The sequence below is a fragment of the Carex rostrata genome, chromosome 28, assembly GCF_964058835.1.
Source record: "Carex rostrata chromosome 28, lpCarRost1.2, whole genome shotgun sequence".
In the NCBI taxonomy this organism is placed as follows: Eukaryota; Viridiplantae; Streptophyta; class Magnoliopsida; order Poales; family Cyperaceae; genus Carex; species Carex rostrata.
The window spans coordinates 6,278,971-6,301,373 of NC_135945.1; the positions used below are offsets into that span (position 1 = coordinate 6,278,971).

Genomic DNA, 22,403 nt, shown 5'->3' on the forward strand with positions numbered 1-22,403 from the left:
TGCCAAGTGGGAGTCCTGTTAGTGAATTTATATGATAAGTAGAGTTGTGGACTCAAGTTAGATATTATGTATATCTGAACTATCACTTGTACGGTATTGGATTTTAAATTAGACATACGCTCCATAAGAAATGAAGAATAATACCGTAACATATGTTTCATACCATATGTGCAATTGACCAATAGGGTAACAGAAGATATGATGTCTTCTTCTTTGTTGTGTGAGACCCGCGAGATAAAAAGGATCTCATAGTACTCTTCGATTTTTTACTAAATACTTGAAGTTTCTTTTCAATTAGTTATTTTGGAATGTTACCAATGATCATGTATGATGCGATCTAATGGAACATATCTGAATAACAAATTGATTTGGAATTAAGAGATTCTAGATAAAAGAAAAAGATCATTTGAGTGTTACATTAGGTTATATTCACTGGTGCACCAATTATGTTTATGTAACATAATTGTGAATATATAAGTATGGTTGTATCAATAAATAAAAGAGATCCTGTAATACTTAAAAAATGTAATTTAATGATCTGGGGTACTGCATATTTACTCTACTTAGATGTTGTTATACATACCTAACAGTTGGATAACAACATAGACTCTCAAATTAAGATATGCTGGTCACGGCCTATTTCCTTGTATGAATTTTAACAGAGATTAGAGATTACGTTCTCTTAGTTTATAGCGGGTATCCCATTTTGTGCGAGTGGGAGATGTTGGATTTAATTAATGGTACGCCCGTTATGGGAAACCCAAATTCAATATCCGACCCGTTATGAAAAGATGCCAACCCTTTATGAATAGGTGCATTGGTTTTATATAAACCATTCATATCTCTCTCTAATAATCATCAGAAAAACGTGTGAATAGTAACAGCCAAAATTAGAGAGAAAAGATAGAGAGCACCAAGAAGTACTCTGTTAAGGATTGAAGGTTTTAGGTCGTGGAAAACGCAGGGCTTCCGGCTTCGGCTTGTGATTCCTTGCAGAACCAGTGATACTGCTACGCTCGCAAGATCCGCTTCCGCACGAAGATTAACGGAGTTATTTGTAAGTTTTGTCCGTTAATTAACAGAATCCGATTAGTACCCTACCTGATAGAAATTCTAGATCCGCTCATGATAGTATCATAGACTCACTCAAAACTTGAGCATGTTTTTTTGCCTGAGTCGTGCATAGATCATAAACTGAAAAAAATGTAGATTTTATTTTTGCAACGAGTTTCATCCTTTTATGATATTTAATAGCAAGAGAGTTTAAAAAGAGTATATTCTTCTTCTTTAAACAAGCTCGTTCGTACCATAACAAGTCAACCTTGAGCGAGCTGATCACAATTTTTTTTTTTTTCAAATTAAACTTTTTTCTACATCTCTTTAATTAAAATGACAGCACAAGGTTGAAAAATATAAGCACCAAATTGATGATTGAAAGATACACATAGAGAACTATATATATCCACAATTTAGTCTTTAGCTGACTAGAATTTAATATGATTTAAATCATCCGGACGACAATTAGAACCTAACTAATGATAGGGACTGGTTAATTAATTTGTAGCTTAGCATCCACCTTTTTGCAAATAAATTTATTAAGTTATTTTTTAGTTAAAAGAAAAGTTAGTTTTTTTCATGATCTATAAGGTGAGCCGTCGTTTGAGGTTGTTTCAGTTTAATTAGCAAACCCATAGGGTCATGAGCCATGGACCCATATGAGGTGGCTCTCGAATCAGTTTGACCGATCCATCAAGGATCCTTGGACCAAACCTAAGGAATTGGGCCGCAACAGTCCAATTCCGAAGCCCACAAAAGCCTTTGCCGATAAAGCGTCTTGGCAAGGTCCGGTCCGAATTCGAGATCACTCACATGAAGTGATTTCTGCAACAAACTCTGTACTGTCTGCCTCACCAGACATAATTGTCAGGTCTCCAGATCGGTGCGCTATGCAACAGTAAAGGGCCGACCTAAGGCCCAAATCTGAGCCTGAAAGGAGGGTCACATTTTGACATAGGCACAAGGTATCTAGAGGTTGGAGTCCGAATATCTTACACACGAACTCAAATCTAACTCGAAGACTACAACCAGTTCGAGATCGGGACTGGTACGTATCACAAACATAATTGAGTTAGTACCACTAAGGTACCTGCTCGTGTAGAGTACTCACAGCCGTTCAAAATTAATTCCATGTCTAATTGAAATATACAAATACTCTTTGAAATTCATGCCAAATTTAAACAAATAACTCAAATGTCAGTATTGCACTGAATCTAAAATTCTGAATACAACATAAATGTTTGAATATACAAAACATCATATAATAACGCATTTTAATTCTTTTATAAAAAGTAACAATAACTTATTTAAAAATGGGCGTAAGTAACACAAGATTTTTAATTTTACAATTAAAATTAAAGTTTGGAATAATATTATGGACAAGAATATATATATATATTTTTTTTCTTTTGACAAATACTGTCTTAGACTAATAAGTTAAAGTTTGAAATCAAACCATACAGGTTAGTACTTTAAACTAAATAGTAAATTCAATTTTTTTTTTTTGTGGTATGATTTTGCTTTGTTAATTATCTGTCTTCTCTCTCTCTGTTTTTTTCCCCTTCTTTTTTCATAAAATTCGTTTTAGTGCACATGGAGTTTAATAAAAACATTAAAGAAGGAAAATGATAATACAGATTTATATCAAAAACAATAAAAGTTTAATATTTTTTTATAAACAAATTTATTAAAATGTGTTTGGCATATACACTAGTTCTTTTATAAGGAAAGGCAAAGAATATTGTCTTTTTCAGTAAACATTTTCACTATATACAGTAGTTAAAAAGTAGTAAAATATTACAATCCTTCACAAATCACAAATATTATCTGCACTTGTGTTTTCAAGTTACTGAAATGCCTTCTGTCTTCCTGCATAATTTTTTTTAAACATATAAATGTTAATAAATGAGAAAAATTAGCATAAAATCAACCTAGTTGTATACCAGGACAAAGATATGATTTTTGTTTTTTGGATTTTTGGGTTTTCTTTTGATGGAAGTGTTACGAGAGACTATCTATCGATGCCTATCTGGTACTGAACATTGGTACTAGTATCTAACCCTACCAACTTAACCTTGTCATCTCAACTCCCAAGAATATAAAAGCAATTATAAAACCTAACATCGGCTTTGTATTTCAACCTGACCCAGATCAGTACCGAAGAGTGGTACCAGTTACTTATCACCAAGTCCAAGATGCTCGCACAAATGCAAGTAAAATATAAACAACGGTCTAGGTAAAGAACATACATCCCCATCACAACCTAACTTTTCAGCAAGTGATTAATGATCAGTGATAGTTTTGGGTGTTTAGCAAAGTTTCTGACTGGTTGAGTTCAACACCCAGGTCATGCACCTAAGAGAGACTGAATTGATTCAATATCAGGGTTTGATACCAAGGGATAAATAATTAAAAATTACTAAATAAGAATGATGCTTGATTCAATATCAACATGCTACTCAACAAGAGATGTTCCAAAATTAAATAAGGTCAAAATGCCAATAATCTAACCTCATTATCTCTTCATAATAATCTAACCTCATTGACCTCCTCAGCTTGACTAAAATTGCACTGCAGCCCCTTTGTGGTAATTTTGCAAATCTTCCCTTTGAACTTGGTGGGAAACCTGAAAAATAAAACAATATGAGCAATTTGGCATAAGAATAAGTGATAGTTCAGCTAAATAATTATTAAAAAAAAAATGAGTACAAAGTACTTCAGATCTAAATGTAAGAAATATGGGTGTCCCCAAGGTCTTGCGTTTGGGGCATAAGAAAAAGTTAAATTGGGGACATTAATGCTTTGTATACCCATAGTAAATTGGGGACTCTCAGTTTGCAAATTTATACATGATATTTAACTATAGCATGACACGTCACCTCTATTACTACCTGTATTTAACTATAGCATGATATTTAACAGCAAATTTATACATGATATTTAACAGTATTGTTGCAAGTTAGTAGCTATATAGTTTTAACTACATGTCTTCCTCTTCCTCTACCTTTACCATCCTTTGCACCTTCAATGATACCAAGTAAATCCAACAGCTGAAAGAAAAAGACCAAATAACATTACAAATTGCCTTAAAGAGAAATTTATACAGCAAGAAATTTACAGACCAATTTCTGTAATTACATATTTACCATCTAAAAATCTAATAACTCACAAATTTATCCAATTAATAAAAACCTGAGATTAATTAGAGATTAATTAAGTTTAATATTATAAAAATATAATTAATAACTTGGATTAGTCCCTTCCCCTTCCCCTTATATATATAAGCTTATTTTTCTTATGTTTAATTTCCTTTATCAAACCAACGAAATGTTGGTTCCAGGAATTATGCAAGGGGCTGTCAGATGTGCTACTGGTATGGTATGTGCACTACTGTTCTCTACTGCATTAGTTGCGTTCATGAGAAGAAGAGCTGTTGTTATATATTGCATGTGGAAACCTAAATTCTGAAAGTATAATTAAAGCTTGTGAGAATTTTGTGCAGAGGCCGGTCTCACAAGGATAGAAAGAGACGAGAATTTCTATAATCAAGGCATGGGAGGACAGTGAGAAGACCAAGGCTGATAATAGGTAAGATGACCTGATCCGGTCAATGTGATAAACATGAGTAAGATGACCTGATTCGTCAAGGTGATGTGATAGGCCAAAGCCATTGATAATCGGCTCCACTTGTGATTTCCATGTCAGAAAATTCAATTTCTCTAGATTTGTTGAGACAGGAATCGAGATCTATATGATCTGATCATGCGAAGCCGGTTAAGGAGAAGTGACCTGAGACCCAGTGGTAGCAATGGGATCTGTGCTGGTAAAAAACAATTTACTGGTAATTGGGAGAGACAATTATTTCTCTGATACTATGACATAATAGAAGAGAATTGACAAAAGAATTCTTGGATTTCTTGTGTACTGTTTTGTTACATCAGGCTCTTTATATAGGCCTTTGATTACAACAACAATATCTCTATTTGTAACTAAATTCAATCTTATATAATTGTCAAATCCATTAGTATTATTTATAACATATGAAATGAGACAGTTTATTGGATGTGCTTCTATAACTGAATTCAACCTTCATGAGTAAATCAATGTCAGGGTCGTGTTTGATATTTGCTGCTTTCTTCCTTCTTGACAGCTCAATTAGCATATCTCCACTCTTCATCACATCAAATCCTTCTCCTGCTGCGCCGCCTCCTATGGAGGATGGAGTCAAAAGCTCCCTTCTTAGTTTAGCTAGTTTTGCCTTTTTTTATGCAAGAATAAGAAACATTTCAGTTAAAAAGATAGTCCATAGGTGAGTTTGGTTTATCCTTTTTTCGGACATAGTTTGGTTTAAAAAGATAAAAATGCATCAAAAATAATACATAGTAAAAGAAAAATGAAGTAATGAACATAAAGTCAAAAATGATTTTGTTTTATCCTTTTTTTGGCATGTTTGGTTTTCATTTGCAAAGCTGATTTTGTTCAAGGACAGGACTCTGTGCAAATGCCATTGAGGCATTTCCACAAATTACTTCAGTGCAACATTTTTTTGACTAAAGAACTATACTCTGTGCAAATACCATTTAGGCATTTCCACAAATACCTTCTGGCAACATTTTTTGAGTAACATGCTGTATAGAGATTTAGAAATCTCAAATGTATTAGGTGCCTGTTTTTTTTTTTTTAGTAACATGCTGACCTAATTGTGTTCATAAAATTTCAGAATTACATACAAAGTTGGCAGATTGATCCAACTTATTTCACTCCGATGCTATATGGCTTGTATCTCACCACAAACAAAAGGGTATAAGCTATTCTGGATGTCAATCTATTGAAAACCAACCTGGTATGACAATTAGGAAAATCTACATGTTACTTTACAAATTTAAATCGATTATTAGAGGTGCTACTTTTACCCGATTATCCGGATCCGATCCGGAACCGAACCGGATCCGACCCGGAACCGACCCGGATCCGATTAATTTGGATAGGGTATGGTTTAAAAAATATAACCGATTAAATTATGGGTATGGGTACAAAATTAATAATTTAATATCCGACCCGGATCCGAATCGGAACCGATACTGTAATGGGTAGGATATGGGTATCATTTAATTATCCGACCCATAACCGAACCCGACTCGATACCCGTATAAATACCCGATAAAATATATATTAATAACTCTGCATCAAGTTTTTGTGTTAGATAATATATTTCAGCTGAGCTATAATTTGATAAAACTTAACCAAATTTATGCTACTGTTTTACACTACCCTTTAATTACATCCTTAACTAGCCCTTTAATTACGTCCTTTAATTTTTGTTCTATATTATACACATGTGACACATGACACATGATTGTCAAATTTATTCTTCCATAACCAGCTTATTTTATACCTTTTTTCTTCTATTACATTCAATTCATAGATTTTTTTTTGAATTATAAAAAAGAAAATCATCATCTCTAATATTTTACTTTCTAAAAATTATATCTCTTCCATCCTCCTGAATTCAAAAACTATTAACAAAAAACTGAATTCAATATTTTTTGTTACACCATGAGTACTCCAAACAACCAACAACCAACTAATAATTTAGAGTTATTATTTTTATTTTGCTATGTAGCATGATATATTTTATTATTTATAAACATGATTAATAGTATAATTTTTATTTTGCAGTAGTTTTTAATTTATATTGTAATGATTTATTATATGAGATGTTTAAGAAATTATAATTATATCTAAATGTAAATAATTTCTCGAATACTTTGGAGTTGTGACCTATACCCGCTCTGGATCCGGAACCGTCCCGTATCCGAACCGGACCCGATAATCCACAAACAAGTTACGGGTATCTATCTACCCGGAACCGAAAGACTGGACCCGAAATATCTACGGGTAGATAGGTATCCGGATCCGGACCCGACCCGATTTGAAACAAATAAGTATATGGATCGAAATTTGGACCCGAACACTTTTAGGGTCCGGATCCAAATATAATAGTATCCGGACCCGACCCGACCCGATAGCACCTCTATCGATTATAATATAAATTTGGTTATATTTTCGATCACTATAGAAATTAGTACCAGAACCAATCAATATCGATCTCCTTCACTAAAAACCTTGTATTATTTTTCCAAACTTATTCGGTGCTTAATTAATTAATTGCATAACTGAGACATATTCGAACTTAATGGGTCTTAAAACAGTACTCGTGTTGCGGGATGCTCGCATCCTTTGCTCCAATGTGGAGAAGAGCTTGAGACCAAATATCACCAAGCTCCAAGAGGTTGGCTTCTCCAATGAAGACATCTCAGGTATCATTTCCGCCAACTCTGCTCCATTTCGCTTCAATATTGTGTCAAAGATTGATTTCTCGATGGAGGTACTTGGCTCGGTAGAGAATCTTTTGGTAGTTCTCAAAGCGAGAGGGGCTGCGTTAATTTCTAGCAGCTTGGAAAATGTTATCATGCCCAACATATCTTTCCTTCAGGAGCATTGTGGTTTATCAACACGTCAAATTGTCCGGTTGATCAAGTCAAGTCCTAAATTGCTCTCATCGACTAGTGGAGAACACACAATTACTGTCACCTAATTTAGCCGACACTAATACTTTAGTATCGGACATTTTGAAATAACTGACACTAATAATATTACTGTCGGCTGATTAACTTAGGCGACACTAATAACTAAGCATTACTGTCGGATCATAATAATTAGCCGATACTAAAAGTTAGTGTCGGGTTTTTATAATTAGCCGACATTAATGCTTAGTTATTAGTGTCGGCTAATAAGAGATAACCGACACTAATAAATTACTGTCGGCTCTTTATAATAAACCGACAGTAATACTTATTTATTAATGTCGGCTAATTATAAAAACCCGACAGTAAGTAAAAAAACCGACACTAATAAATCATTTATAGCTAGGTTTTTTTCTGATGAACTCACCCAGCCACTTTTTGACGAACTCACCAGCCTCGCTCTGAGCTCCCTCTCCACTGAAATCTCTCTACGCGAAACACGGTATTTTCTAAACACTGATATCCCAGCCACAACCAAACATTGTGTAAAAGATTAAAGTTGGCCCATCCTACGTACGTACTCCAAAAAAAAAGGAATTTGCAAGTGCCAGCATGATTGAACTGTGTTAGGACAGCATTTAATTGATTTAATAAATTGAACTGTGCCAGAATTTGCACAAGGTTAGCTGTATCAAATAGCTTGTTATGCACAAGCCTTCTGAATTTCTGCAATCACCTGATTCGCAGTGTCAGAATCAAACAATTTTGAACCGTTCAGCAATCATGCACCTGATTCAACTTTAATCTTCTAAACCTTGCACTTTCCTCATATTTTAACATCCGATAAATTTTTATATCAATTTTGAACCGTTCCGCTATTAACAAAAACATTAATTTTAGAATTTGTGTGATTATCACTGATAATTGAATTTCTATGATGATTGAATAAAAATATACGTATTGTTTGTTTTTCAGGAAATATATAATAGTCATCTTGCTACAATTTTGAGGGATTTGGTGCCACGATCTCTTCATGTCACTCGATTCGGCATCAAAAAAAATTGTAAGTACAATATGAAACTTAGAGTGAGTCTATGGTACTATGCATATCACGGGTTGTTACCGTGCTACGGCTCTATATTCGAGTTTTCAAATCCTAACAGTCGATCTGAACTGTTCACCTTGTTCTCCATATTTATATGTGTTTGGAGACCAAATTTTACATTTTTTGAAATTTTTTTACTATTTTTTTGGATATTTAGAAAATCACTTGATCTGAAAATTCTGGACCATAAAAAAACAGTGATTTTCAATAAATTTAAAAAATTACTAAAAAAATTTCAAAAAATGTAAAATTTGGTCTCCAAACACATATTAATATGGAGAACAAGATGAACAGTTCGGATCGACCGTTAGGATTTGAAAACTCGAATATAGAGCCGTAGCACGGTAACAACCCGTGATATGCATAGTACCATAGACTCACTCTGAAACTTATGTTTATTTTTGTTCATGGATGTGTACTATGATAAATGTATGTAGTTAGTTAAATTTATGCATAGTTGGTAGGTATCGTGCTAAAGTATTGTCTTATGAGCCATAACCGAATTATTAATGCCTTTAGGTCATGGTACCCGTTCAAAATTAATCCAATAGGGATTAATTTTGAATAGTCCCCGTTCTGGGACTGCTCTTTGAATATTTTGTCTCAATTAGGATGTGAACACGTGTTAGTCGCGTTTTAGTATTTAAGAAAATTTCGGCAGCATTTTCTTGAATTAGTTCCCCGGATACTCGGGGAACTAAGGGGAAATGCTGCCGAAATTTTCTTAAATACTAAAACGCAACTAACACGTGTTCACTATAGAGACAAAGTATTCAAAGAGTGGGATAGGATTATAAACCGGCCCTATATAAGCCCTAAATTGAACATTTGACCCTAAATATGTACTTAATTGTGTTTATTATAATTGCAGATGGACCGCAGTTGGATGTATGGAGCATCACGTGTTTCAGATGAATATTTGACTGGTGTTGATGAATTTATAAAAGTTGCTATGGAAGACATGACAAATAATGGAAATGTGAAGATGGCGTGTCCTTGTCGTGATTGTAACAATAACCAGAAATGGTCTAACATCGTCCAAGTGAGGAATCATTTAATCCGCCGTGGGTTCAAGCAAGATTATACGTGTTGGATATGGCATGGCGAGAGTTTGGAAACCGGCATAGGTCCTGGTACTGGTAGTAGGAATCAGGAAGACCATAATTACAATAGCGGAAGTGATATGCAAGGCGATGGAAATGATGATATGGCGGTAGACGAAGGTGGTAATCTTGATCAAATGTTACGTGATTTAGAAGAGGATTTTGGTAACGATAAGCAATATCATGTATTTGAGAATTTGTATGAAGATTCTAAAACATATTTGTATCCTGGTTGTATTAAATTTACAAAATTGCAAGGTGTATTGAAATTGTATAATCTAAAAGCATCTAATGGTTGGAGTGATAAAAGTTTTACTGCGTTATTAGAATTATTAAGAGAAATGCTGCCGGATGGAAACGAGATACCATGTAATATTTATGAAGTGAAAAAAATGTTGTGTCCAGTGGATTTGGAAGTTCAAAGAATACATGCATGCCCAAATGATTGTATATTATACAGAAATGAGTATGTAGATCTCGATGAGTGTCCAAAATGTGGTACATCACGCTACATAAGAAGGAACATAACCAACGATAAAAGTGATGATTCTAAACTGAAAAAAGGGCCTCCGGCAAAAGCATTGTGGTACCTCCCTGTGATACCAAGATTCAAAGCTATGTTTGCAAATGCTGAAGAAGCGAAATTACTGCGTTGGCATGCGGAAGATCGAAAAAAAGATGGAAAATTACGGCACCCCGCTGATTCTCCTCAGTGGAGGAATATTGACAGAAAGTTTGACTTTGGCAGTGATTGCAGAAACCTAAAGCTTGGGTTCAGTACAGATGGAATGAACCCGCATAGTAGCATGAGCAGTAAGCATAGTAGTTGGCCGGGGCTATTGTGCATTTACAATCTTCCACCTTGGTTGTGTATGAAACGCAAGTACATCATGCTGACCTTACTGATATCAGGACCCAAACAACCCGGAAACGACATAGATGTGTACCTAGCACCGTTGATAGAGGACCTACAAAAATTGTGGTTACCAGGAGTGCAGATGTTCGATGCATATAGGAAGGAAACTTTCACCCTACATGCTATGATTTTCTGCACCATTAATGATTTTCCGGCATATGACAATTTATCGGGTTATAGTGTTAAAGGAGAAAAGGCGTGTCCTATTTGTCAAGACGATACAGACGATATGTGGTTAACTAATTGCTCTAAAACTGTGTACATGGGTCATCGTAGGTTTCTTCCTACCAATCACGCACACCGAAAGAGAAAGAAAGAATTCAACGGAAAGACCGAGAACAACAAAGCACGTTATCCATTGACCGGTAAAGAAGTTTATTCACGAGTAAAGGATATCAAAGTTGATTTAGGGAAATTTAAGAAAAAGGGGGGAAGAAAGAAAGGGGCTCCGAAAAGTTGCTGGAAGAAGAGATCAATATTTTGGGATTTACCATACTGGGAGCACTTAGAGGTTCGACACTGTCTTGATGTGATGCATGTAGTGAAAAATGTTTGTGATAGCATAGTTGGAACATTGTTGAATATTCCAGGTAAGAGTAAGGACGGAATCAATGTTCGAAAAGACATGCAATTAATGAACATACGGCCGGATCTACAACCAGGAGAGAAGGAAAGATCAGATGGTAAAATTTGTACATATCTAAAACCCGCCATGCATACGCTGTCGAAAAAGGAAAAGATAAGCTTCTGTGAATGTCTTCATGGTGTCAAAGTTCCCTCCGGATATTCTTCAAATTTTAAAAAACTAGTTTCACTGGAAGATTTAAAATTGACAGGTAAACGCCATTTGTTGCAAAGTAACAGATTCCGATACGTTGGATGATTTGCAAAAGGAGGTTGTTGTAACTCTTTGTCATCTTGAAATGTATTTTCCGCCGTCCTTTTTTGATATCATGATTCATTTAATTGTTCATCTAGTCAGAGAAATTAAGATGTGTGGACCGGTTTTTTTACGATACATGTATCCGTTCGAGAGATACATGGAAATTTTAAAGGGATATGTGCGGAACCGATATCGTCCCGAGGGCAGTATTATAAGAGCCTATGCTGCTGAAGAGGTTATTGAGTATTGTACTCAATATCTTGATGATTTAAAAGCTGTTGGCATCCCTAAATCTCGCCACGAGGGAAGACTACATGGTGTAGGCACAATCGGTTCAAAATTAATCATTCCCGACCGTACAATAATGGCACTAGCACATTTCCATGTTTTACAACACCTAACCGACGTTCATCCATATTTGGACGAGCACATGACCATCTTGCGACAACATAATCCTACGAAATCCGATAAGTGGTTAATTGGTGAACATAATGAAAAGTTCCAAACTTGGTTTGCATGTAGAGTCCTGGAAGCTCCGGATGGAGAGAACATTAAAGACATTGTCAAAAAGTTGGCTCTTGGTCCAGTTCATGTTTTGAGGTCTTTCCAGGGATTTGACATTAATGGGTATACATTTTACACCAGATCTCAAGATGAAAAGAGTACCGTGCAGAATAGTGGTGTGACATTAGTAGCCGTTTCGAGTGATTTTTCAGGAGCTAAAGATGCCGGACCATCCCAAGCATCAATGTCGTATTATGGGTTTATTGAAGAAATTTGGGAACTAGACTACAGAACATTTAAGATTCCTTTATTTCTGTGTAAATGGGTTGATAACCGTAAGGGGGTTAAGGTTGACAACGATGGATTCATTGTGGTGGATTTCAACAAGTTGGGATATAAAAATGATCCATTCATACTAGCAAGACAAGCAACACAAGTGTTTTATGTAATTGATCCGACCGATCGTACAAAACATGTGGTACTATCCGGAAAAAGACGTATCATCGGGATTGATAGTGTAGTTGACGAAGAAGCCTACGATCATTTTGATGAGATACCCCCATTTTCCATTGGCATGCCAACGTTACCAACCGGAGATTACACCGAAACAAGTTACATGCGGCACGATCATAATGAAGGAGAATGGATTGAAGAAAGTTGATTCATTTAATTGTTATTGGTATGTTACATATAGACCCTGTTTTTTCTAATTTCGTAATTGAAAATATGTTTTATAAAAATTTTCTACGATTCATTGGCTTGAAGTTTTTTTTTTCAGGATGCATTAAATGACGGAACGATGGTAGACATGCCAGCTATTCGGTAAATATGTTTTACAAATATTTTTTACGTCAAATTGATTTTTGGAACATTTGCCTCGATTAAAAATCTTTTTGAATACAAAATTCAGCTTTAATAAATTATATATGTATGTGTATATTTTGGAGTTAATCAATGAAACCGAATATCTTATATTTTGGTGATAAATTATATATATCTGAGATATCTTATATTTTTATGACTTCTTAGAAAATCTCAACCGTTCAAAGACATTCTACACGAATCTCAAAGCTAAAACAATACTGGCCCCTGCGCGGCGCACCAATTCTCACTTACAAAACCCCGGAGGAGACAAAGGGTTTTTCAAAACCCCGTCGTTTTTCAAAACCCCGTCGCTCTCTCCCGCCGGTCAGAAGCCATCAGAGCGCGCCTCTCTCTCTCATCGCTCTCTCTCCCGCCGCCAGAGAGAAAACCCTCTATCTACTCCGGCGCAGTGGTACCGACAATGTAATCCGCGCAAGTGCTTCTCTTTAGCCATTTTTTTCTCCTCCCGTTTTTATTGTGAATTTGGAATCGATGATGATCGGGTGTTAAAAAGGATTAGATGTGTGACAGAAGAAGAATAATTTTCTCTGAGGTTTGAGAAGCGGTAGAACCAAGAGGGTTGTACTCCGGTGCCAGGCCACAAATTGGAGTCTCAAGCTGAAGTTTCAATTCTAGAACCCGGGACACACCTTGCTGATTCTGAGAGCTGATGTTCTGGTATGTACAGTTTTTGTGTTTCTGGTTTGATTTCTGTTTTTCTTACTGATTCTGGTACTAGACTGTTTCAGATCAGGCTTTTGGACTAGACTGGTTCAGATCAGACTGATTCTGGTACAGTTCAGGCTTTGGACTAGTATTCAGTGCTGGTTTGGTTTTTGATAGAATTCTGGCATTGCTGCTTTGATTTTAGATTTCATTCTTCTTGTTCTTATTCTTATATTATCAAATAAAAAGAGTGGCCCCTAACTATATGTGCCTAGATAAACCACTCCCTTCCTAGTCAGTACAAAAGCATTGGTACACCATTGGTAGAATTTGGTACCTTTTAGCTGGTACAGACCTGTCTAGAAGCTGAGATTCATGATTCTTGAAATCTAGGAAATGTCAAGTAAATTTGTGCATCACTGGCTAGGTCTAAATATCATTTTATCAATTAATAGGCTAATGTTTATTTTTAACTATTGCTCAAATTAATAGGCTAATGTATCAATATATTGCTCAAATTAATGTTTTTGTTATAGTTAGTTACTGTAACTATTGTGCTATAGGTTTAAAAGTATTTAGATGGGCTATAAAGTTAATATTGATGTAATAAATGATCCATATAAGGTTTAGTGTGAAAATAGCTTTCATGAACAAGACAATAAATTAATAAAAAAAAAATAGAGCATCTAAAGCTTTTTAGCGGCCAACCTTCTAAATATCTATGTAATTTTGAATTACAGATAGGATAGTTGGAGGCGGCAGTGATTTATGGTCGAGCTCACCTTGCTAAATACACATCGCCAGCTAGCTCCAGTCCATTAATTAACATCCGGCTGATCAAGGCTGGTTTCTTAAAAGGTACACATTTAATTTATATAATTAATATATAAATAAACCTAGCTCTTATGACAAAATTAGTTCGAGATAGGAAAAGGAAAAGGAAAATGAAAAGGAAAAGGGACCAACTTTTGAGCACTCCAATTTCTGAAACAGCAAAAAATTTCTGATTTACTTCTTACTTCCTATATTCTGATTTACTTCTTTCTAAACAGCAAAAAATTTCTGAAATCTGTGAATTTTCAAGGACATTCAATTCTTATCATGTCAAGTGGTGGTGGTGATAGTGAGTCTGCTTCGACCAAAAAGAAAGGACGAGGTCCTTCGAATATTAAAGGCGTGATTAATAGGTCCAATAAGGCGTTGAAATTTGATACACTTGGGAGGGCTATTATGAATGACGAAACAACACCTTTTAGTACGCAACTTGGGATTTCAGTGAGAGCCCACGTTCCTATAAAATACCGACAGTGGCGTGACGTACCAGGTCGTATAAAGAAAACTGTTTGGCAAGAGCTACAGGTAAATAACATTAACCTACTTAATTATGTAGACCTGCTTTGTTCTGTTGACTGTGTGATTGCCTCTGACCTGCTGCCTTGCTTCTGTGCTGTTTTCGTTGTTTCTGTTCTGGTTCTGTTCTGTTCTGGCTGTTTCTGTTTCTGTTCTGGTTCTGGTTTCTGGTTCTATTCTGGTTCTGTTCTATTCTGGTTCTGTTTCTGATTTGGTACAGATTTGTACAGATGTTCTATTCTGGTTCTGTTCTATTCTGGTTCTGATTTCTATTCTGGTGGTGAATGTTTACTACCAGCAAAAAAAAAAGTGGTAAACAACACGGCTGATGGGCTAGCAAAAAAGAGCTCAAGAGAGGGATATGCATCATGCATGGGCTGTTTGTTATGGGGCTCACATACCCTATCTTCCCATGATTTCTATTTTATGTTCTGTTTTTATATGAAATCCAGTAAATGTAATGTAACTTGTTGCCTACGGGCATGATCAAAATAACTACATAAGTCAACCAAATAATGGAATTGTCTTTCTTTTGCAGCTCGCTTGGAATTTACCTGATGACAACATAGATTTGAAGAAGGAGATCACTAGTCAGATGGGTGTTTGCTTTAGAACGTTCAGACGTACTCTGTATAAGAGATTCGTACAGAAGGATGAGACACCCTTTGATGAATATAAGTCCATTGAACCTCATGACTGGGCTGAATTCGTCAATTATCACCGGTCGGAAGAATTTCAGGTTTTTTAATTTCTTCATGCCAACTACCTAATGCCTTTTGACTATCCTGAATTTCATATGATTTGTTAATGCCAACTATTTTCTTGTTGAAATTATAGAACCTAAGTAGACGAGGGAAGGAGAATCAGGAGAAAAACTTGTACCCACATTTATTGGGAAACCGAGGTTATAAGGGTGAAAGATTCCAGAAGAAATTGAAAGAAAATTTGAAGGAGATTGCTAAACAGGAGGCACAAAGTGATTTGTCATCGTGCGGGTCAAGTAGTGTCCTGTCGGAAGAACAGCTCAACAAGTTGGAGGTTCAACATAGGCACGTCTCATGGAAGCTTGCAAGAGAGAAGGTGTTGGACGATGGGGAACATGTTCATCCTAACCCGGAAACTAAAGAAATGATCAAGACAATTGTGAGCATCTAGTACATGGTTTAAGGTGTCTTCAATTTAATTTTAAATTTAATTAATTATGTTATAACCTATTGTCATTGGTTTAATCATATCAGGAAGAACAAGAAAAGGCTTTCAAGGAAGGCACGTTCACCCCCGATCGATATAACGATATTCTAGGAAAGTCGCTACAAAATCCAGAACATCCGGGGAGGGTGAGAGGCGTTGGATCTCTGGTGGGTATAAAGAAAGCTTATGTTGGGTGCGGAAAAAGGAAGAGGCACACTTCTTCGGAGTCTGAGGAGAGTATTGAACAGAGAATACAAAGAGAGGTAGCGGAGAGAATGAAAGACGTATTGGAGGTGATGGAGAGGCAGGGCAGGCAAATAACAATGTTGATGGGCCAAGTAGCATTGGAGAATCGATCAGCAGCAAGTAGCACTGGAGCTATTCAGAGCCAGACCAGTTGCCCGTCACTGCAACCAACACATCCTCTCGATTTCATTGAGGTAAAATTGTTAATATATAATTTTGGAGATACAACCGGTACAGAATAACTGCTCAAAAGCACTTCTTAGCTGAACAGTCAAATAGAGGACTTTAAAACAATCATTTTAGAGCCAAAATTTCAATTTTTACCATTTTCTATGCATTTTCTATCATTTTTCAAAGTTGTGTTATATTATTCCGTTATTCCTTTCAAGGAAGAGCGCAGTTGCAAACTCCATTTGGTCCGGGATGGGCAAAAGATTGAAGTGGCCGTAGGGACGATATATCCAGGCACAGTTATTCACGGTAGACCTGTACCGCCTGGCCATGTGAGAGTAATGGTGGATGATTATGCCGCGGGTGAAGATGAGACGCCTGTACCCGTACCAAATGACGAGGTGGCAAATCTTCGCTTAGCTCGTTCTAGTTTCATGGCATGGCCCAAGGATATGATATCTTTAGATGAGGTTAAAATGCTTGTTTACAAATTCTTTAGCTTACAATTCCGTAACTAGTAGAGTTATCCTTGATTTTTCATTTTCTAATTGCAGGAACCACGCAAAGAGTTAGAAGTTCGTAGAAGTGAGAAGTTAGTTCATAGTGATGGGTTTGAAGAAAGAGATCAATACAAGGGGTTTCAGGGTATAAATTTCGATCGGCTGAGTCCTACCTTCAAGAGTCTACGTGATCGGTTTGTTGAGCAAGTAGGCAACGTATTCCACATCGATCCGCCAATGGACCTTTTCCATAGCGAGGACCTCATTTCTGTTCATGCAGACGATTTGAAGGCTTTGATTACACCAGCGACAATGCTCACTGGACCAATTATTCAGATCTTTATGATGTGAGTTAATAGTTGTAATAGTGCAAAAATTTGATACTTGTAATTCAAATTTACTAATAATGACATTTCTGCCCTTATTTGTAGGTATGCGCATAAATACTACAAGGATGAATATCCGAATGAGCTCGTTGGTTTCATTGACCCTGCAAAAACATGTGGCCATTTTGTGGGTGGTGATGATCGCGATAGACAATTTGTCGAGGAATACCTAACAACAGCATTGAAAGAAAACAGAGACAAAAAAATTATATTCTTACCATATCATGAGGGGTTAGTTCTCTCTCTCTCTATTTATATAATTTCTTCAATTTCTTTCATTTCGTAGAAATTAAAAATTATAGCATGTTTTACATAAATATGCAGTATACATTGGATATTGATTGTGCTGATGCCAAGAGCGAGCACGTTTTACGTGTTTGATTCCTTGGGTAGTCCGAAAAAAGTTTACAAGATCTTCAAAGCGCTTGAGGGGTAGGTTTTTCATATACCGCTAAGTTGAATTGTAAATCATGCTCTCTTTTTTCTTTTTTCCGATTCCATAAGGTTTGGACTTGCAAATCATGTTATCTTGCATTAGAGGACTAGACTCGGATTATTTTTAACCAGGCTTTCGAACTTATGCGCTCTCACAATTGAATTCTTTTCTAACAGTCCATTCCTAACGGATTCATGTACCGGAGGACCTGGAAAAACTAGGTGGAAGCGTTCAAATGTTAAGGTAATAGTAATTAATTAATTCAGATTTGTTCAATGGAAAAGAGATGATGTGAATAATTCATATCTTTTGACGTCATATATGTTTGTATCATTCAACATTTTGGATAGTGTCCTAATTTGAAATTTTTTAATGCAGTGCCCACAACAAGTTGGAGATTGGGAATGCGGATATTATGTCATGTTATTCGTGTATGACATAATAACTCGATTCCTTGATATTTTTCCGAACCTCACGGTATGTATATTTTTTTTGGCAAAGGTATATGCATAATTAATTTATCTTACGCCAAAAATATGAAATTTTGATCTTTTATCATTTGTCGCTACAAAATGCAGGATTTTCCCAAAGAGTATAACGGAGTAAACATCGAATACATACGAACAATGTGGGGTAAATATTTTTTTAGAGAAGTATTAGACGGGAAAAGTAAAACAATTTAGGACGTGTTGTTTAAACATGCTTAACTTAGATGTTTAATTTAGGATGTGTTGTTTTGTATTATTTGGTGAACTTTGTACGTAATTTAGGATGTGTTGTTTTGTATTAATTATTTGGTGAACTTTCTAATTTAGGATGTCTTATTTTATCTCTTTATATAGGCCAGCAAAAATATATGGTAGCTGGCCAAATAACATATTTTTTATTTTTTATTATTTTTTAACAATTAGTGTCGGTTTTTAATTATTTAGCCGACACTAATTAGTATTAGTATCGGGTAATAATTTAAAGACCGACAGTAATAACTATTAGTGTCGGCTAATAACTAAAACGCCGACAGTAATGACTATTAGTGTCGGCTAATTATCGCTAACAAGTTTTAAGTGTCGGTCTAAACTATTAGTGTCGGCCCATTAATTAAAAGCCGACAGTAATGCGTATTAGTGTCGGATTTTAATTAATGGGCCGACACTAATAGTTATTTAGTGTCGGTTAATTATTTAATAGCCGACACTAATACGCATTACTGTCGGCTTTTAATGAACAGCCGACAGTAATTTCTATACATTTAATGTCGGTCATTTAGAAGTATTAGTATCAGCCCGATTAGTGTCGCCTAATATCCGATACTAATACCTATAAACATCCGACACTAATTCCAAGTTCTCCACTATATATCTAAGCCTGAATTTGTTAAAAGGGTAGCTGAGAGGGCTGAGGAGTTAGGCATTGATCGTTCATCAGTATATTTTATCGAAGCATTGATTACTGTCAGCACTGTGAGTGAACGCACCATAGATGCAAGGCTAAATAATTTGAGAAATATCGGGTTTTCACAAGAGGAGGTAGCACTTTTGATTAGTAGATACCCTTTGATGCTGACTAAATCAAAGAAGTTGGTGGCCAGAAAAATGGAGTTCCTGATGAAAGAAGCTGGTTGTAATAAGTTGCATGTGATCTGAAATCCATTTTTGTTTTGTTGCAACTTGGAGAACCGGCTGATTCCCCGAAATATTGTTAGAAAGCTTTTGATGTCGAAAGGAATTCGTGTTCTAATATTTGCTACTTTTGCAAACGTAAGTGATCAAAAGTTTGTGGAGAGATTTATTCTGCCATATGAACATGTTATTCCTGGGCTCCATCGCGCCTTTGCTGATGCTGGAAGCACTGAAGCTATTAATTAGCTTTAAGAGTCTAAAACCAACTTTCTTGCAGACTTAGATACTGCAATTTATTTATTTTTATTTGGCAAAATTTTGTATTACTTCTTTATAAATTGTTTAAGTCTCGACCATCAGTTTTGTTAAGATTTAGCTGTTAAATAATATATATAGGATGACAATTCCTGTGAATATATGAATAATTTTATATAATATTGGCTTTTAGATGGTAATCTGGCCAGCACATATTCTATTATTTGTTTAATTTCTAATGGAAGAATTAGCATTCTGTAAAATTGAATCCGGCTCTGCTAGTTTGTTGGAACCCAGGACCAAAAGCTCTTATGGCATATTCCAATAGATGATGTCTGATTTTCTTTTCTGCTGAATAGTTTTATTTTGCATATATAGACTTCATATCCTACCAGCTAGATAATAGTTTAGAGGGAGCACAATCTTAGACCATTCATACAGTTTCATGCCTGTGATTTAATTTTGCATGCTCGATTGGCTGCCTGAACCAGTGTTGTACTTGTATGCGTCGTCGGACGGACAGGGTATTGCCAAGCGATTAATCGGGAATAATCGACCATAATCTGAAATAATCGGTCAATTAGTAGGAAAAATTCATGACGGTTTGGTCATCGCCAACAACTAATCGGTCGGTTAATCGGCCTAAATGGACGTTTTTACAACACTGGCCTGAACTATTTGTTGGCTGGCCTACATCCTCTCCTCTCACCTCAAGTAGCATAATAAAATAAAATTTATGAACTTAGTCACTGGTTAGTGGATTTAAATAACCTTGTTAACTGTTATATATGGTGATGGTTGATTTTTTAAAATACCAGGAATTAAAAATTGATTTCTTTTGTTAGCAGGGCCCAAATGGAATTCTATCAGGCATTATGAGAGATGTACAAGTACACCCGATGCCACCCCTGCTAAGAGATATGATTCGCCGTTTAGTCAGTTGACAGATACTCTCGAAGACATACGTGCTAGACAGCTGCATAATAAATATATATGATGAGGGCGATTGCATTCCTCCTCACATTGATCACAACGATTTTTTGCGCCCGTTTTGCATTGTGTCTTTCCTGTCTGATGCTAGGATTCTCTTCGGCCGAAATCTCAAGGTTCTTGGCCCCGGCGAGTTCTCGGGTTCTACTGCCATTTCACTACCACGCGTGTATGTCATATTTTTTTGGGAGGTATACATTTTGACTTTCATACTTTATTCTTTCTACTGCCATTTCACTACCGGTAGTCCGTTCTCGGAGGTATACATTTTGAAAATACTCATGTTATATTTTTTGTTTTTGTACTGAGTTAAGATCATTATTTTGCATTTGTACTAATCAATATTATCTTTACATTTTCTCAATTTATTATTTCAGGATCTCCATTACTTTCAGAAAAATGGACCCTGAAAAGCTTCCGTACCAGCATAAGCTGGACCCAGATTTTAATTTTATCTAGATTTGGTTGATTTTTAAAGTTTTTGTTCTAGTAATGAAAAACTTGAAATGCCATGTCACATGTTGACAACAACACCTTGATTGAGATTCTAGGGATAAGTCGAAGAGTTATTTGTTGTAGTCTTTATTTGGTTGGGTTTTGATCTGTTTGATTCAAATATTTCAAATTTTCAAAAGAAATTGACTAGGAACCACAAAAAAACACGTCCACGGCATAACAAAAAATCCTCTATGATTGATCAAATTCAAATTAAGCAGAAACTAGAATGAGAAGGTTTGAACTTTGAACCTTCTCTTTGGTCAGATTGACATCCTAGTGTCGCTTTTACTTAATTTCTCCCAAATGCCCAAATCCCACCAGTATCTCGGTCCGGATCCTCTGAGGTAACTAACCTAAAGTTTTGAGGTTAAATCCGATCCGTTTGATCAGAATCCGGAATGTAAAAAGTTCGTTATATTCGCGCCAATGCAGATCAGACGGTTTATATCTTAACTCAAAATTTTGAGTCGCCGCCTCTCTCGACTTCTCTCAAGTTTTGATGAGACGAATTTTGATAAAATATAAATTTCGTTAAAATTTTATCAGTTTAATTTGCACCAAAATATTTTCGACATTGGAGAGGATACAAGTTTTAAAAATTTGACTAGAAATTTTTGGCAATAAATATAGTGATGGACTAATATAACGACAATATTAAAAGAAGGGTTAATTAATTTTGTTAATAATATAACTAATTAAAATTTTGTCAATATTTGTTCAAGTTGAAACAGATACATAGTTGTAATACTTCCGAACGCAATGTAATTAGATCAAATAAAAAAATTTCAAATTATCTTTTTTCTGCTTTATCCTGGATCTTTTAAGACAATTAATTGAGCTTTGATCGCAATCCAACAACACCAAAATTTCCTTTTTACCATTTAAAAAAAAACAATTTAATAATTTTTTTTTAAGTTTCGGATTTTACCACTTATAACCTAAGAAAGTGATCAAATCCAAAATTTTGAAAAAAAAAGTTATTAATTTTTTTTTTTAATCTGAAGAAATGAACTTTTATATTTTTTCTGTTTATATCGTACTTAGATTAGATTTGGATAAAATATCCTCTTGTAAATAAGGCAAGCGGATCGATGCAATCCGTACATTTTAAATCAAAAGACTACAATTTAAAACGAA

The 22,403-nt window shown here is 35.5% G+C and overlaps 2 protein-coding genes across 2 annotated transcripts; one reads left to right on the top strand and one right to left on the bottom strand.

Moving 5' to 3' along the window:
- Positions 1-2,897: 2,897 nt before the first annotated feature.
- LOC144545694 (uncharacterized) lies at positions 2,898-5,564 on the bottom strand. The gene is made up of 5 exons (XM_078294243.1): positions 5,544-5,564; positions 5,144-5,314; positions 4,061-4,106; positions 3,568-3,682; positions 2,898-2,925 (listed from the first exon to the last, which is right to left on the bottom strand). Exons 1-5 carry the CDS (start codon positions 5,562-5,564, stop codon positions 2,898-2,900), a joined length of 381 nt encoding a protein of 126 aa, XP_078150369.1.
- A 1,688-nt stretch (positions 5,565-7,252) lies between these two features.
- Positions 7,253-12,755, top strand: LOC144545696 (uncharacterized). Its single transcript, XM_078294244.1, has 5 exons — positions 7,253-7,444; positions 9,560-9,990; positions 10,252-10,446; positions 10,540-11,297; positions 11,686-12,755. Exons 1-5 carry the CDS (start codon positions 7,253-7,255, stop codon positions 12,753-12,755), a joined length of 2,646 nt encoding a protein of 881 aa, XP_078150370.1.
- The last annotated feature ends 9,648 nt before the right edge of the window (positions 12,756-22,403 follow it).

What these genes read in the sequence shown, in the direction of transcription:
- LOC144545696 (XM_078294244.1), top strand. Translation starts at nt 7,253, where the DNA reads ATGGGTCTTAAAACAGTACTCGTGTTGCGGGATGCTCGCATCCTTTGC. An exon ending in GAAGCGAAATTACTGCGTTG is followed by an intron (nt 10,447 to 10,539) that starts GCATGCGGAAGA and finishes TGACTTTGGCAG; the next exon opens with TGATTGCAGAAACCTAAAGC. An exon ending in AACATTGTTGAATATTCCAG is followed by an intron (nt 11,298 to 11,685) that starts GTAAGAGTAAGG and finishes TTGTTCATCTAG; the next exon opens with TCAGAGAAATTAAGATGTGT.
- LOC144545694 (XM_078294243.1), bottom strand. Translation starts at nt 5,564, where the DNA reads ATGGCATTTGCACAGAGTCCT. An exon ending in TGGCATTTGCACAGAGTCCT is followed by an intron (nt 5,315 to 5,543) that starts GTCCTTGAACAA and finishes GCATAAAAAAAG; the next exon opens with GCAAAACTAGCTAAACTAAG. An exon ending in TATTATGAAGAGATAATGAG is followed by an intron (nt 2,926 to 3,567) that starts GTTAGATTATTG and finishes AAAATTATGCAG; the next exon opens with GAAGACAGAAGGCATTTCAG.